Raw genomic sequence first — 13,496 nt, forward strand, 5'->3', positions numbered from 1 at the left:
ACTTTCGTTTAAAAATTTACTCACCTACCCCATGCCTTTCTCTCTGTCTCTGTCTCTCTCTGTCTCTGTCTCTCTCTCTGTCGGTCTCTCTCTTTCCTTCTCTCTCCTCTCCATCCCTCTGTCTCTGTCTCTCTTTCCTTCTCTCTCCTCTCCATCTCTCTGTCTCTGTCTCTCTTTCTTCCTCCTTCCCTTTACTTTCTTTGATTTCTTTCCATAAGATCCTAATGGGCTTTTTAAAATGTTCAAATCCAAATATACAACAACCCACCTGAATTCAATTTCTTTGCCATTCCATATTTGAAATAGGATATACCAATAAAACTGGTAAACTCTTTTCTTCAGTCAATCATTTAGAATTCTAGAATGTCAGAAATAGAAGTGACCTTAGATATCTTTTCTAACCCACTCATTGTAGAGAAACAGAAAGTGAGGCACTGAGAGAGGAAGTGAGTTGCCCAAAGGTTTAAAACTGTCTATCAGCAATGTCACAACTCTACTAAAATACTGGAGTTTTCAACTTCAATCCCCATTTTTTTAGCTTTTAAGAAGTAGCATAGTCATTCCCGTGAATGAGTCAGTCAGCCCAAAGAGGTGATGCTGCCTCCTAAAAATTCCAATAGGGCTTCCTACGACTGAGCTTTGCATGAGCCAGTAGATCATTACAAACTTCCTTAGCCTGGAGATGTTAAGACAATGAAAGAGTTGTACAATTTTTTTTTTGCTCTAAATTTTTATATGTATGAGGATATACACATATCAATATCTATCTACCTATCTCTATCTGCCTATGTGTGCGTGTGTATATATATATATATATATATATATATATGTATATATACAAACATCCATGTACTCCCATAGTAGGCACCAGTGGTATGTCAACATTACTACATCCACACACACATTTCTGTAGATAGCTACACAGGGAAGAATTAGCAGTACAGAAAAGGAAAAGGAAGGCTTACTCACCATCCTGAAGGCAAATGATGCTGTACTCTGAGTTTGCAAGATAGAATCGCAAAGACACTATTCCCTTTTTAGACTTATGAAATGCCACCTGCCTAAGGCAGAGTTAGGAAGTCAGCACATTTCTCTGATGTGCCAAAGCCTGCTTTGGCCTTGGTTCTTTCTTTCTTTTCTTTTACTTCCTATTCTCCCTCTTCTCTAAATATTTATTTAGAGCCTCCCATGTGAAAGTTATTATGCTTTCTGCTGTGAGAGATAGGGAAACAGGAGATATCTATATATAGAGATATATATGTATAGGGAAGTAGGACATATATATGTATGTATATCTGTGGTGTGTGTATACACACACTTATTTATATATACACATAAATACATATAAATATATATATATATGTACATATAGATAGATAGTCTTTGCTTTCTAGGAGTATATGATTTTCCAGGTGAGAAAGAACACACAAAGATAATTAACAATAGAAGACAGTGTATAACTAACATGCAAGAAGTACATATACTATGTCCTGAAGGTGGTACAGTGGTTAGAACATTGGATCTGGAATTAGGAAGACCTGAGTTCCTGGGCAAGACACTTAAGATTTACATGTCCCTGTTTTATCATCTGTAATATGGGCTAATACCTGCCTCCCAGGGGTTTTTGGAAGAGTAAAATGAGATGATATTTGTAAAGTGTTTTGCAAACCTTAAAGTGCTATCTAAATGCTAATTGCTATTATTAATGGAAGATTTCAGAAGAGTCACGACCATCCACTGTAAACTACGGTGGGTGGTGAAGGATTCATGTAGCAGGTTGAGTTAATCTTTGAAAGTTGAGTAGGGTGATGTTGCTACAAAGGAAATAGATTATCCTTGTCTGTCTCGTGCTAGACAAAATTTCTGAGCCTTTCCCTTCATATCCAGTGCTCTCAAAATCCAAACTTGCTTTTCAGCAAGGAGTCAATATTAGTCATTTGTACCTTAGTGATCACTTAAGCCAATAGTTGATTTCTTTTTAGAGTACAGGCATTTAAAATTTGTTCTCTCATTAGAGAATGAAAGCTTTTCCCACTATTGAAGAAATTTCAGAAATCAGTAAGCGAACTGGGGAGGTAGGTTTTGGGCAGGGTGGTGGGGAACTTTTCTCCAACCCTTTGAAATCATTTCGAGGAACTTATATTTTCCTGGGGCCCACCCTACTGAAATATGCACATTTTAAAGAGAATACGCTGAACAGGAAGGATAAGCATCACTAGTTTGTGGGTCCTAACTCGTTTTGCGTGATTGGGACTTCTAAATATTAGATGTCTGTGTTCTGGTTGTCCATGCCCACTCTTTCTTGATGAATCCCAAGTTCTTGAACTTTCCCCCAGGCTTCCTCTTAGGATTTTCCATTAAGTATTCTTCAACTCTTAGAGATGGGGTGGGGTGGAGGAGAATATGTAGTGAACTCTCGCGTTGGCCCCAGTGGCCCTTGAAGTCTTACTTTTAAAAGCCTGCATGTCTCTAGGGGAAAGGTCCTTTGTTTGATGACTAGAGGAACAATCCAGGAAAGCCCTAGCTAATAGCTGACGTTTATATAGTACTGTATAGTACTTAATGGCATCTAGGTGGCTCAGTGGATAGTAGATAGTGGCACTTAATATATGCCAGCACTCTGCTAAGCATTTTATAATTATTATCTCGTTTGATCCTCACAATAACCCTGGGAGGTAGGAGCTATTATGATCCCAATTTAACAAATAAAGAAACTGAGGCAAACCTGGGATCACACAGCTGGTAAATGTCTGAGGCACCAGCCATGTTGGAAGGGGACTTGCTAAGTGATTCTGTAGAAACCGCAGCACCATGTGTCACCTGGGGCTTAATTGATTCCTGCTAAACATTTACAGTACCAGGTGATGGGTGTTGGTATATGAGTGACATGGTCAGGTCACTGAAGAAAAGTTGGACCATATTGAAGTCATCCTCATCTCCTTACTGGTTAGAAGCTGCTCTGGTCAGAGGCATTTGGGTGTTTAAAATACCAGCTAAGAACATATGAAGACCACATTGTCCTTATCTTGGAGGATCTTATAGTATTGTGGGCATAGAAGAGTTTCACATATTAAATAACTAGAAAACAAGATCAGTCTGGGCTGTTTTTCTCTTGGCAGGTGTCTGTCTCCTTAATTTTAGGGAGGGGGTGGTTTTTTGTTGTTGTTTGTGTTTTGTTATTTTTAATTTACCTTTTCGAGGTTTTGGTTATAGCCCTGGTATGTTGAGTTATTCTGCTTTTCTATATCTTACTGAATCTGACAATTAGTAGTGCTGGGGGAAGAAGGAGATGGATGGATGAGAAGTAGGGAGGATGGAAGAATGGGGATTTGCTGTTCTTAACTGTTGAGTAATTTGTTTTGGATCCATTGAGCTAATGCAATGCAGACCAGAGCAGGAAGGGTGCGGCTGTGAGGAATTCCATGGATAACAAGATGGAAGGATGCAGAGAGAGCAGTGAGGCCAGGATGCCCTTTGGGAGACCAGTGACTCATCCCGATTTACAGCATCTCCTAGGGCAGGAAGCCTTGCACAGGAGAGAGCAAGAGTGAAGCATTCAAAGTAATGTGTTATAAGTCCATGTGGTGGAAGATTTTACAATTGTTACTTGGTGTGTAGAGCCAGTGGGTTTACATCCATTACTTGACTGATGTGGACTTCCCCCCCTTAACATCTGAGCCTTCAGGAGCCTTTATAACCTTATAGACACTTTGTCAGGTTGTCTTTAGTGGAGTTGCCTATGGGTTCATCAGTATTTCCTCTGCCTCATGCACTTCCCCCTAGCATTTGCAGGGCATACCTTTCTTGTTACTTATCTTTCTTGATATTAATGTGGATTTTCTCTCTTGACCTGTCACGGCTCTAAAATGGAATCAGGTCTTTTGCTTTGATGGAGTGCACCTTTAACCAAAGGAAACACAGAAAAATTGGAATGCTTAGAGCCTCAGCAAGTGGAATCAGACCACATTTATTCAGAATGATAGCTAGGGCAAAGGGGCAAAAGGAGATAAGTACTGTCTGAATCAGTGAGGTATCAGAATGATAACCCACTCTTAAAAGCATGGCATTTGATCACTTTTAAGTATGTGCAATAACAGAAACCAGGGTTCTAGCTTTAATACCTAGAGTTCTACAATAGGAGGCCATCTCCAGTGGTCCTGATCTATATCTCGCCACTGGACCCAGATGATTCTGGAGGGAGATAGTGAGGCGGGTGACTTTGAACGGCCCTACCTCACTTGAATCTAGTTCCCGTTAGTCATGGTATCACCTTCCTGAAAACAACAACAACATTTGTTGAATAAAGAAGTGAAAATAGCTTATAGTTAGTAAATTCATTAGATTGATACATCAGGGATTTGTGGTTTCATCAGTATGTACTTAGAGGCAGACCACAACCTTTCTTTGATAAATTCTAGGGGTTAACCTAAGGCACTAAAAGGTTAAGTGACTAGTCACAAGTGGGATTTGAACTCATCTTTCTGATTCCAAACTCAACATTCTATTTACTAATTCATTCTTCCTGCTCTCAGTTTATCTATTATTTGTATGTACTTCTAAAGCAATTCTTCTAGTTTAACTCCCCCACACTCCTATATTAGCTATTTTATTAATTTTTTACTTAACTTTTCTCCTCTCCAACTAGATACTAGCACACCCAAACTCCAAAGTGTTTACAAAAGCCAAATATGTGAGGTCTGGTAGGTGTGGAGGTACCCTGGACCTCCGCTATCATTGGTGATAGAGAACTCTTGGTGAGCTTTCTCTGCCAACACAGAGTGGGGTACATTCTCCATGAATTAAAGTTTTTGAGAGATGTCAGGGTTATGGGGTGCAGGGAATGGGGATGAAAAATTAAATGACTAGCCCAGGATCATGGAGGTAGCAGTTGAATTGAGAACTTCCAGATTCTGAGGCCAGCTGTCTATGTATTGTAACACCCTCCCCTCATCTAATTTATTAATATTTTGTTTTATTCCAAACATACTTTTCACATTTTATCTTCATGAGTATTCAAAAGTATTTTTGTTTAAAGAAATCTGCTCCCCCCCCCCAGGACCCCGTTTTCAGGATATGAACCGTGGTCTCCATCTTCTCCTATGCATTTTTCTGGTGTTCTACTAGTCAGCAGATGTTTATTAACCACTTTCTATGTGCTAGACCCTATGCCAAGCACTGTGCCACATTGGAAAGATCCTGGGATTGGGAACCAGGAGATCTTGGATATAGATTTTCACCAACTAGCAATGTGGCCTTAAGGGAAAAAAAACATTTAATCTTAGCATCTTAGAGCAGCTGGGAAGGACCTTGAAGATTATATAGTCCAACCTCATTTTTCTGATGAGGAAATTGCTAAAAACTACATAATTGGTCAGTTTCTGGGCCTCGGTTTCTCATCTGTAAAATAACCAGGTTGTACTTGATTGAGCCCTGCAAAGACTGCATGTGCTTCTTTTATGTTAGCCCTTATAAACTAGTCTTACAGTGGGATGTTTAAATCCTAGGAAGGCGACACAAGCTGATTTTTTGAAAGAATGTAAGTAAGCAAAATAGTTTTTAAATAAAAATGTTGCCATTGGCAACATTGGCCGTTGGAAACGGCCAGCAGGTGCAGAAACCTAGGAGAAGGCAGAGAAATTCATTCCTTGCAAGAAAGGCTGTGAAATTTCAATCTCCGGGGCTTTTTGGGTAATGACCTAACAGCTGGGTTTCAGAGACCCCAACTGCTGAATCATATCATTGTAGCCCCATGGACCCACTGGACAGCCTGCAGCTTCCCCTGCTCCTTTCCCTTTCCTCCAGCTCCGGTTCAGAAAGCCAATTCCCTCCTGGTCCACTCAGCTTCAGACTGTTCAGTTTTATAGTATTCTTGTTTTTGTTGAACTGGGGAAATTAAAACTGATTTTGGGTTGCAAAACAGGTCTTTTGCCCTTTTTGCTTTTGAGGGCATGCTTCCACATTGCCAGCTCCCCCCAGATAAACTAAGAGCCTTTCCAGAAAAAAAACTTCATGTGGACGAGAAGTCCCTTTTAATTTCTACCTGAACACTTAGCAGTTACCATGTCTTTCCAGTAGAGGACACTCTTTCATTAAAACATTCTCTTACCATCACTTACTGAGAGCATCCCCAAAGACATCCTTTCCATTCTCTGTGCTTTGTGGTAATCCTGCCAGAGAAAGGGACAGCTGTCCTAAGAGTGCCTCAGTTACTTCATTTATTGTCCCAGGACCTAGCCTTTTCTAGGAGATGCGCTGAGGTATCATCTTTTCTCCCCAAAATTCTCATAGCTCCTTTTCCTGTACCTTCTTATGCCCTCCCTCCCTCAAATCAAAGCCAATTGCAAGTCAAGTCATGGCCCTCTTCGAGAATGAAAGACAAACACAACCTTCTGCACAGAATCTGAGTTGCCAGGGTTGGCAGGGTCCATCCAGGCTGGTCTCTACCTGTGTTTGGAACACAAATCCCCTTTACAGCATCCCAGAAGAATGGTCATCTAGCCTTTGGATGGAAAGCTTTCTCAACCTCTTGTCTCTTGTATCATCGTTGTGTTTTCACATTTCTTCCCCCTCCACTCCCTTAAATTGTAAGATGCTTGAGAATTAAATTGTATTTTGGCCTCAGAAATAGGCACAATGCCTTATCTCTAATAGGAGCCTAATAAATGTTTGTGAAATGGCATTGAATTCATAGTTTCTATAGCTCTTATTTCACTTCATAGACTATTGAGTGGTACTTAAATAATACTAATAAATTACAGTCTCTTGAATACCTGAACTGCTTAAGTGAAAGAAATGTTTAGTCAGGTTTTGGTTTACTATAACAAGAGAGAAAATTCACTGTGGTAGCAGCATGGCACTGGTTCATAGGATCATAGATTTATGACTAGACAGATCCTTAGAGGTCAATTTCATGTCCCCCATTTTAAAAATAAGAAAACTGAGGTCGAGAAAAGTTAAATGACTTGACCAGGTTTACACAGTTAGTGAAATGACTGAGGCAGGATTTAAACTCAGGTCTTCCTGACTCCCAACTCCAGTGCTTTATCTACTACACCATCTAGTTGTATCTGAAGTTGCATTTTCTACTGCCCAAAAATAAGGTTTCCCGGGCATAACAGTATTGTTTCTTTAAATAGTCTTTTGGGGGCAGGGAGACAGAGGTGCAGTTTGGTAAAGTTTTATGAATATGGCCACTAAAGAACAAGACTTCCATTCAAAATAATTCTTTTGTTGTTTATGTAGGACTTCCAGGGAAGTAGCAGCCTGTAAGAACATTGTTTCTGTATCCTCTGAGGACTCAGATTTGGCTCCTGCCCCTACCAATGATGCAGAATTACCAGCTTCCCAAAGTCAAGATCTGAAGAAGGACTTGAAAAGGTATGTCTGGGAGCAGGCATCTCAGCAGAGCCTCACGTAAGTGAGGATGAAAAGAGGCTAAAGCAGAAATTCTATTTTCCTTTTTTACCAAATCAAGGTACATCTCTGTGACCCTGGATAGCAGGCACTAGGTTCTCTGGAGGTGATGCTTATTGTGGCTTCCATGAAATCCATCATTTATGTGCAAATAATTGATCATTTATTACACTGCAATCTTGGAGTCAGATTTCATCTTCCTGTCTCATCCCTCAGGATGCCTTGTATGTATTTGGCACTCAGCAAATATTTGTTGAAATGAATAGAATATGCTAATCGTGAATCATTCTTTGTATTCTTCAAAGCAGGGTCTTCTGGGGAAGTCATTTTAGCCTCGTAAGTTTATTGAGTGTCCACTAGGTAAATAATATCAAGCTAGGTATGAGTGATTACAGAGAATTTCCCGTCCTTGTTCCTCAGTAGATTATAATTTAGCTGGGGATAGATAGATAACATGAAAGAGTGAATAACAGTGCAGGTACAAAAATATGAGAGCTGTCACAAGGCGGCGTTTGGTGTCCCAGGAGTGGTACAGAAGATGAATGCTCTAGATAGTCAGAAGAGGTCATTATGAGATGGCCTTTATGGAGGCATTGGGACTTGACTGAGACCTTGAAGGATGGGTAAGGCTTGCATTGGTAGAGAGGAATGGAGGATGTTTTAGATGGGGGAAAGAAATACGAGCAAAGATCCAGAGGTGGAAACGTGGACAAAGTGTTCTAGAAAAAGCAATAGCTTACTGTGTATTTGATTCATCAGGATTATGTATTAATTGAATAGATATTGGCTACCTATAAGCTATAGTTCATATTATTCATCAATTCAGTTATGGTGACTTAATGAGCTTTTAATATATAGCTCAGAGTAGTGATGCACCAGGAGAGGACTGTCTATCTCTTTGCTCAAGGATTAGACTTGTTTTGTCTAATTTGAGAGGACAGAGCAAGAAATGGAATTGAAATGACAGTTCTAGGCCCTTATAAGGAACAACTCCTAATGATTAGAGCTCTTCAAAAGTGGAATGGGACCTTCTGGAAGGCAGTAGATTTCATATCACTTGAACTTTTTGAGGGTAACTTGGATAATCACTTCTTAGGTACTTTATAGAAGGGATTTCTGGTCAAGTGTGAACTACAACTGGATGCCCTTCCAGCTCTAAGATCATATGCTGACTTTCGTATCCTTGAGTCTAAATTTTGGCAGATCGTAATATAGTGGTATAAGGAAGTTGGTACCCTGTTAGTTTAGGTTCAGTGTTGGATCAAAAGGAGATACTCATAGATCACTCAATAGTCAACAAAAAAATCTGCTCCGCCAGAATGGGAGGATACCCAAAAAGGATCTTCATGAGGACACCTTGACTGAGGCATTACAGCGATGCTCCCGTGCCTGGTTTGCCCATCATTTTCTACAAGTCACGCGTCAGAGAGCTCTTTTGCTTTGCACTTAAGCAGTGAGAAAGTGATGTCAGTAACCTGAGCCATTTTTTAGATTAGGAAACTTGAAACCTTCATTTACTTACTATTGGCATAAGACCTGCTAAAGATACTACAGCTATCCTGAGTGTCCCACTTAATTTAGACCCCATGGTGACAGAAGCTGGGGCTTCCCATGTCCTAAAACTAGTGCAGTTCCACTGTTCTGGTTGTGCTTGTGTTAATATCTCTAGATTCTAGCCTGCCATATTGTTGCCATCTGAAGCATCATGGTGGCAACGTTGAGCCATCAGAGGCCCTAATTTTTAACATTTTTTTCACAATAGACCTTTTATTTTTACCTTCTTCTGATGCTTGTGAAGTTGGCTTTTTTGTTTTCAATGTGAAGAGGTAACTTCATTTCACTGAAATATGTATTATTCACCAGGGCTGGAAGGAAGGCTACCTTGATCATTTATTATCTTGATTATTTGTTCTTGGTCAGTTCAAGTTTCAAGCCAGTGTTTGCCTCTTTGGGGTATAGCAGTTTTCTCTTGACTCATCTATATCAGGGCTGCTGAAGTCTATTTCTTTCTTTTCCTTCCTCTGGGAGGGTTAAGACACATATCCTGCCTTCTTAAGCTCAGAATGAATCTCTATACAGAATCAACAGATGTTGTGGTCCCACAGCTATGCAGGGTGACTTCCTGCCACCAATGAGCCCATACGTTCTAGTCAATCCAATATCTGTTGCAGAAATCATGACATCATCCCATATTTTGAGCTGAAATGTGGGCTTTTCTCCAGGAATTTTCACACTCCCACATTATGATTACTGATATTCACTAGACCACGAGACTTATAAGTTTCACGAAAAACAGATGTGGCACAGAGGGAGGTGGGGGAGTTAGCTAGTAAGGAGAAAGAGAGTTCAAGCCACCATACCTCCCAACCCTTGTGTCTCAAATGTGATTCAAGCCAAACTGTGTCCCAGAAGAAAGATAAGTCACCTCTGGGAATAATTAACAGTGGAGCCACTCAAGGGACCAAGACATGTTGAGAAATGTAAGATGGCCACTATATGGCTTAGGGCCAGTATTCTATCACTTCTGCTCAGGAGGAAAGAAAGTAAAGTAATTATGGCTAGACCTGAGAAATTGGCTTGACCTCTTGTAAGAGAGTGAAGTCAGACAAGAACATCTGGTGGAAAGAACTGCAGGAAAAGGAGATCCAAAGCCCTTTATTAAATAGAAAAGTCTGACCATTTTCCTTCTCTGACACACTTGGCCCTTCTGAAAAAATGGCTAAAGAGTGTTCTCACATGGGTGGGAACAAAAGGAGCTGGTGACCTGTGAGTCAAAGAAACCTAGTAACAAATATTCTTGAGGATTCTGGGCTGTGATCCCCCTTCTTTTTGCAGGTGAATTGGGTCCAAAGCATATTTCTCATACAAAGCTAAGCATTTTGGCTTGAGAATTCAGAACCCCTTTAAACAAGGTAATCTACGTAAAGTTCGTTGTAAACATAAAGTTCCATATGAGTGAAATGTATTATTATTGACAAAGCAAAAGCAGAGAGGGATTGGTTGGGGAAAAAATAGTCCTAGAAGAAATAATTATATCAACAATAATTAGAAATGTTGACAAATGTAAACATATTTATGAAAGCAACTCAAGAAACTACAAAAAAGTTATCCTGAAGAAGCCTGGATTTACTGAATAATGTAAATTTATATGAGGAAATAGTAGAAACTTTGCAGGATATTACTGTTGGTTGCAAAAATTTTACAGTTGCAAAATACGTAGCAAGACACAACCTGGTGGCCAGAATTATCCATCAGAAGGATGTTGTCCTTGATAAACTAGCAAGCAACACATCCCCATACTACAGTTCAGTCCTCAAAATATCCTTAAGAATTAAACAAATAAACATCATCACGGAAGAAATTGTTGTCCACAATCACCCAGACACAATATGGATCAGTAACCATTTGAGAATGATATTTTTCATAGATGTCACTATGCCAAATGTCTCTAATCTCCAAATGACACAGAATTAAAAAGCTTTCAAAATGGAGAGATAAAGTGGAAGAAACCAAAACCATGATAATAATATAAGAAGGCTGATGTTTCTTTAGCACTTCACATGTTTACAAACTATTTTCCTCACAATAGTCTTGTGAGGTAGGCAGGGCAAATATCATACCTCATTTTGCAGATAAAGAAATGATCTCAGGAAGGTTTAGTGGCTCAGCCCTGATGACAATGCTAATAGATGCTGGAACTGAGATTCAAGACCAGATCTTCTGTATATAACCATATACATATATATATATATATATATATATGACTAACTTCTTGTGACCCTGCTCTTAATGATCATATAAAATGTCTGTATTGGGAAGGCTTGAAATATTTATTCACAGATCAAGGAATGGGGAACTAAAGGGTCTAATCCATGTCAGAATGTATTTACATAAATAATGTTTTAATCATTGTCTTAGTCTTATTCCAGCTGTTGTATGGCAGACAACTAATTAATACATTGTACAGTATTACCATTTTAAGGAGACAGAGAAAATGCTTTCCAAAGCTAGATGTCAGTGTGTCTTGTTGACTTAGAATATACTGATTTTCCTAAGGTTTTCTTGAGCAGTAGGATCCAACTAAGTGCCCTTTATTTTGTGAGAATAAATAACTTGGAGAAGTTATAGGTATCATAGGATTAAAGGATTTAGATAATTTGGTCCAACCCCTTCATTTTATAGATGAGGAAACTGGGGTCCAGAGATGGAAAGGTTTACTCAGGTAGTTAGTAGCTAAATTGGAATTTGAAATCAGATCATCTGATGTTGGTCATTTAGCCAATAAGCATTTATTAGGTGCTTCTCATGGGCAGCTAGGTGAGAGTGAATAAAGCAGTGGGCTTAGAGCCAGTAAAACCTGACTCTTACTAGCTAACTGTGTGACCCTGGACAAGTCATTTAACCCTTTTTGCCTCAGTTTCCCCTTCTGTAAAATGAGGTAGACAAGGAAATGGCAACCACTCCAGTATCTTTAGCAAGAAAATTCTAAAAGGGGTCATGAATTGTTAGACATGACTGAATGACAAAGAGCTTTGTGCCAGGCATTATGCTAAATCCTCAGGGTGAAAGAGAAGGAAAAATACTCTCCTTACCCATAAGGAGCCTATGCTACCTTTCTTTTCTTTCTTTTTTTTTCATTTTTTTCCAATTTATTAATTTATTTATTTTCAGTTTTCAACAATCAATTCCATAAGTTCCAAATTTTTTGTCCCCCTCCCTCCCCAAGATGGTATGCAATCTTCTGTGGGCTCTACATATGCATTTCTATTAAACATATTTTCACATTCGGCCTAGTACCTTTGGTGTGATGGCTGCTGATCCCTTTTTGGGGCTCTTTCTACCTTTGGTGTCCACCTGTTCCACCCAACTCTCACCTGTGGCTCCAAGAAGCTGTGGCATGGTACAGTGGCCACACCTTAGTAAACCATTTTGGCAGATGGGCCAAACCAGGTTGAGAGTAACCAAGAGGTCTCAAGCTCATTGGTGAGCTAGGGATGTGTCTACTCCAACCATGTGAAGACTTCCTCTTGTGGAATGGGCGGATGAGAACAATTTGTTCCAATGACCATGAAGGCAGCTGAAGCAGACAATGTGGAGCACTTAGATCTTGGTTAGACACCGAAGATGCCAAGGTCATCCACTGTATCCTGAGCCATCGCCAGCCATCTTGACTGTCCTTCCACTGGACTACGATGACTGGAGGAGAGAGTGAGGCTGATGACTGTGCAACTCTGCCTCACTTATATCCAACTTGCGCATAAATTAAAAGACATCACCTGAGCTCATATTGATCTGATTAGCCACAGTTGGACACACTGAAACTTCACTTTATCGTAGTGATGTCATTTTTGTCCTCTTCGAAAACAAAGGACAACAACCAACCAACCATTTTCACATTAGTCTTGTTACATAGAAGATTTAAAACAAATTGAAGAAACCATGAGAAAAACAAAACAAAACATAACAAAAGAGAAAACAGTCTGCTTCATTCTGCATTCCAACTTCATAGTTCTTTCTCTGGATGTGGCTGGCATTTTGCATCACTACTCCTTTTGAAATGTTTTAGGTTCCTGAATTGCTGTGAAAGGCTAAGTGTCTCAAAAATAATCCTCGCAAACTGTGACTATTACTGTGTATAATATTCTCCTGGTTCACTTCACTCAGCATCAGTTCATATAAATCTTTTCAGGTTTTTCTGAAGTCCACCTGTTCATCATTTCTTATAGCACAATAGTACTCCATTACATTCATATGCCACAACTTGTTCAGCCATTCCTCAATTGATGGACATCCCCTTGATTTCCAGTTCTTAGCCACCACAAAAAGAGTTGCTCTAAATATTTTTGTATATGTGGGTTCTTTTCCCATTTTTATGATTGCTTTGAGATACAGTCCTAGAAGCAGTATTGCTGGGTCAAAGGGTATGCATATTTTTATAGTTCTTTGGACATAGTTCCAAATTGCTCTCCAGGATACTTGGATCAGCTCATAGCTCCACCAACAATCGATTAGTGTTCCAACTCTCCCACATCTTGTCCAATATTTACCATTTTCCTGTTTTGTCATGTTAATCAATCTGATAG

The 13,496-nt window shown here is 39.6% G+C and overlaps 1 protein-coding gene across 10 annotated transcripts in view; it reads left to right on the forward strand.

Moving 5' to 3' along the window:
* Positions 1-13,496, forward strand: part of TACC2 (transforming acidic coiled-coil containing protein 2) — a 298,693-nt gene that overhangs the window by 148,616 nt on the left and 136,581 nt on the right. For all 10 annotated transcript variants that reach the window (XM_072624400.1, XM_072624428.1, XM_072624443.1 and 7 more), the window contains one exon: positions 7,243-7,377. In XM_072624400.1, the coding sequence (XP_072480501.1) occupies positions 7,243-7,377 (135 nt within the window). The remainder of the gene's footprint in view (positions 1-7,242; positions 7,378-13,496) is intronic.

The sequence above is a fragment of the Notamacropus eugenii genome, chromosome 1, assembly GCF_028372415.1.
Source record: "Notamacropus eugenii isolate mMacEug1 chromosome 1, mMacEug1.pri_v2, whole genome shotgun sequence".
Taxonomy (NCBI): Eukaryota; Metazoa; Chordata; class Mammalia; order Diprotodontia; family Macropodidae; genus Notamacropus; species Notamacropus eugenii.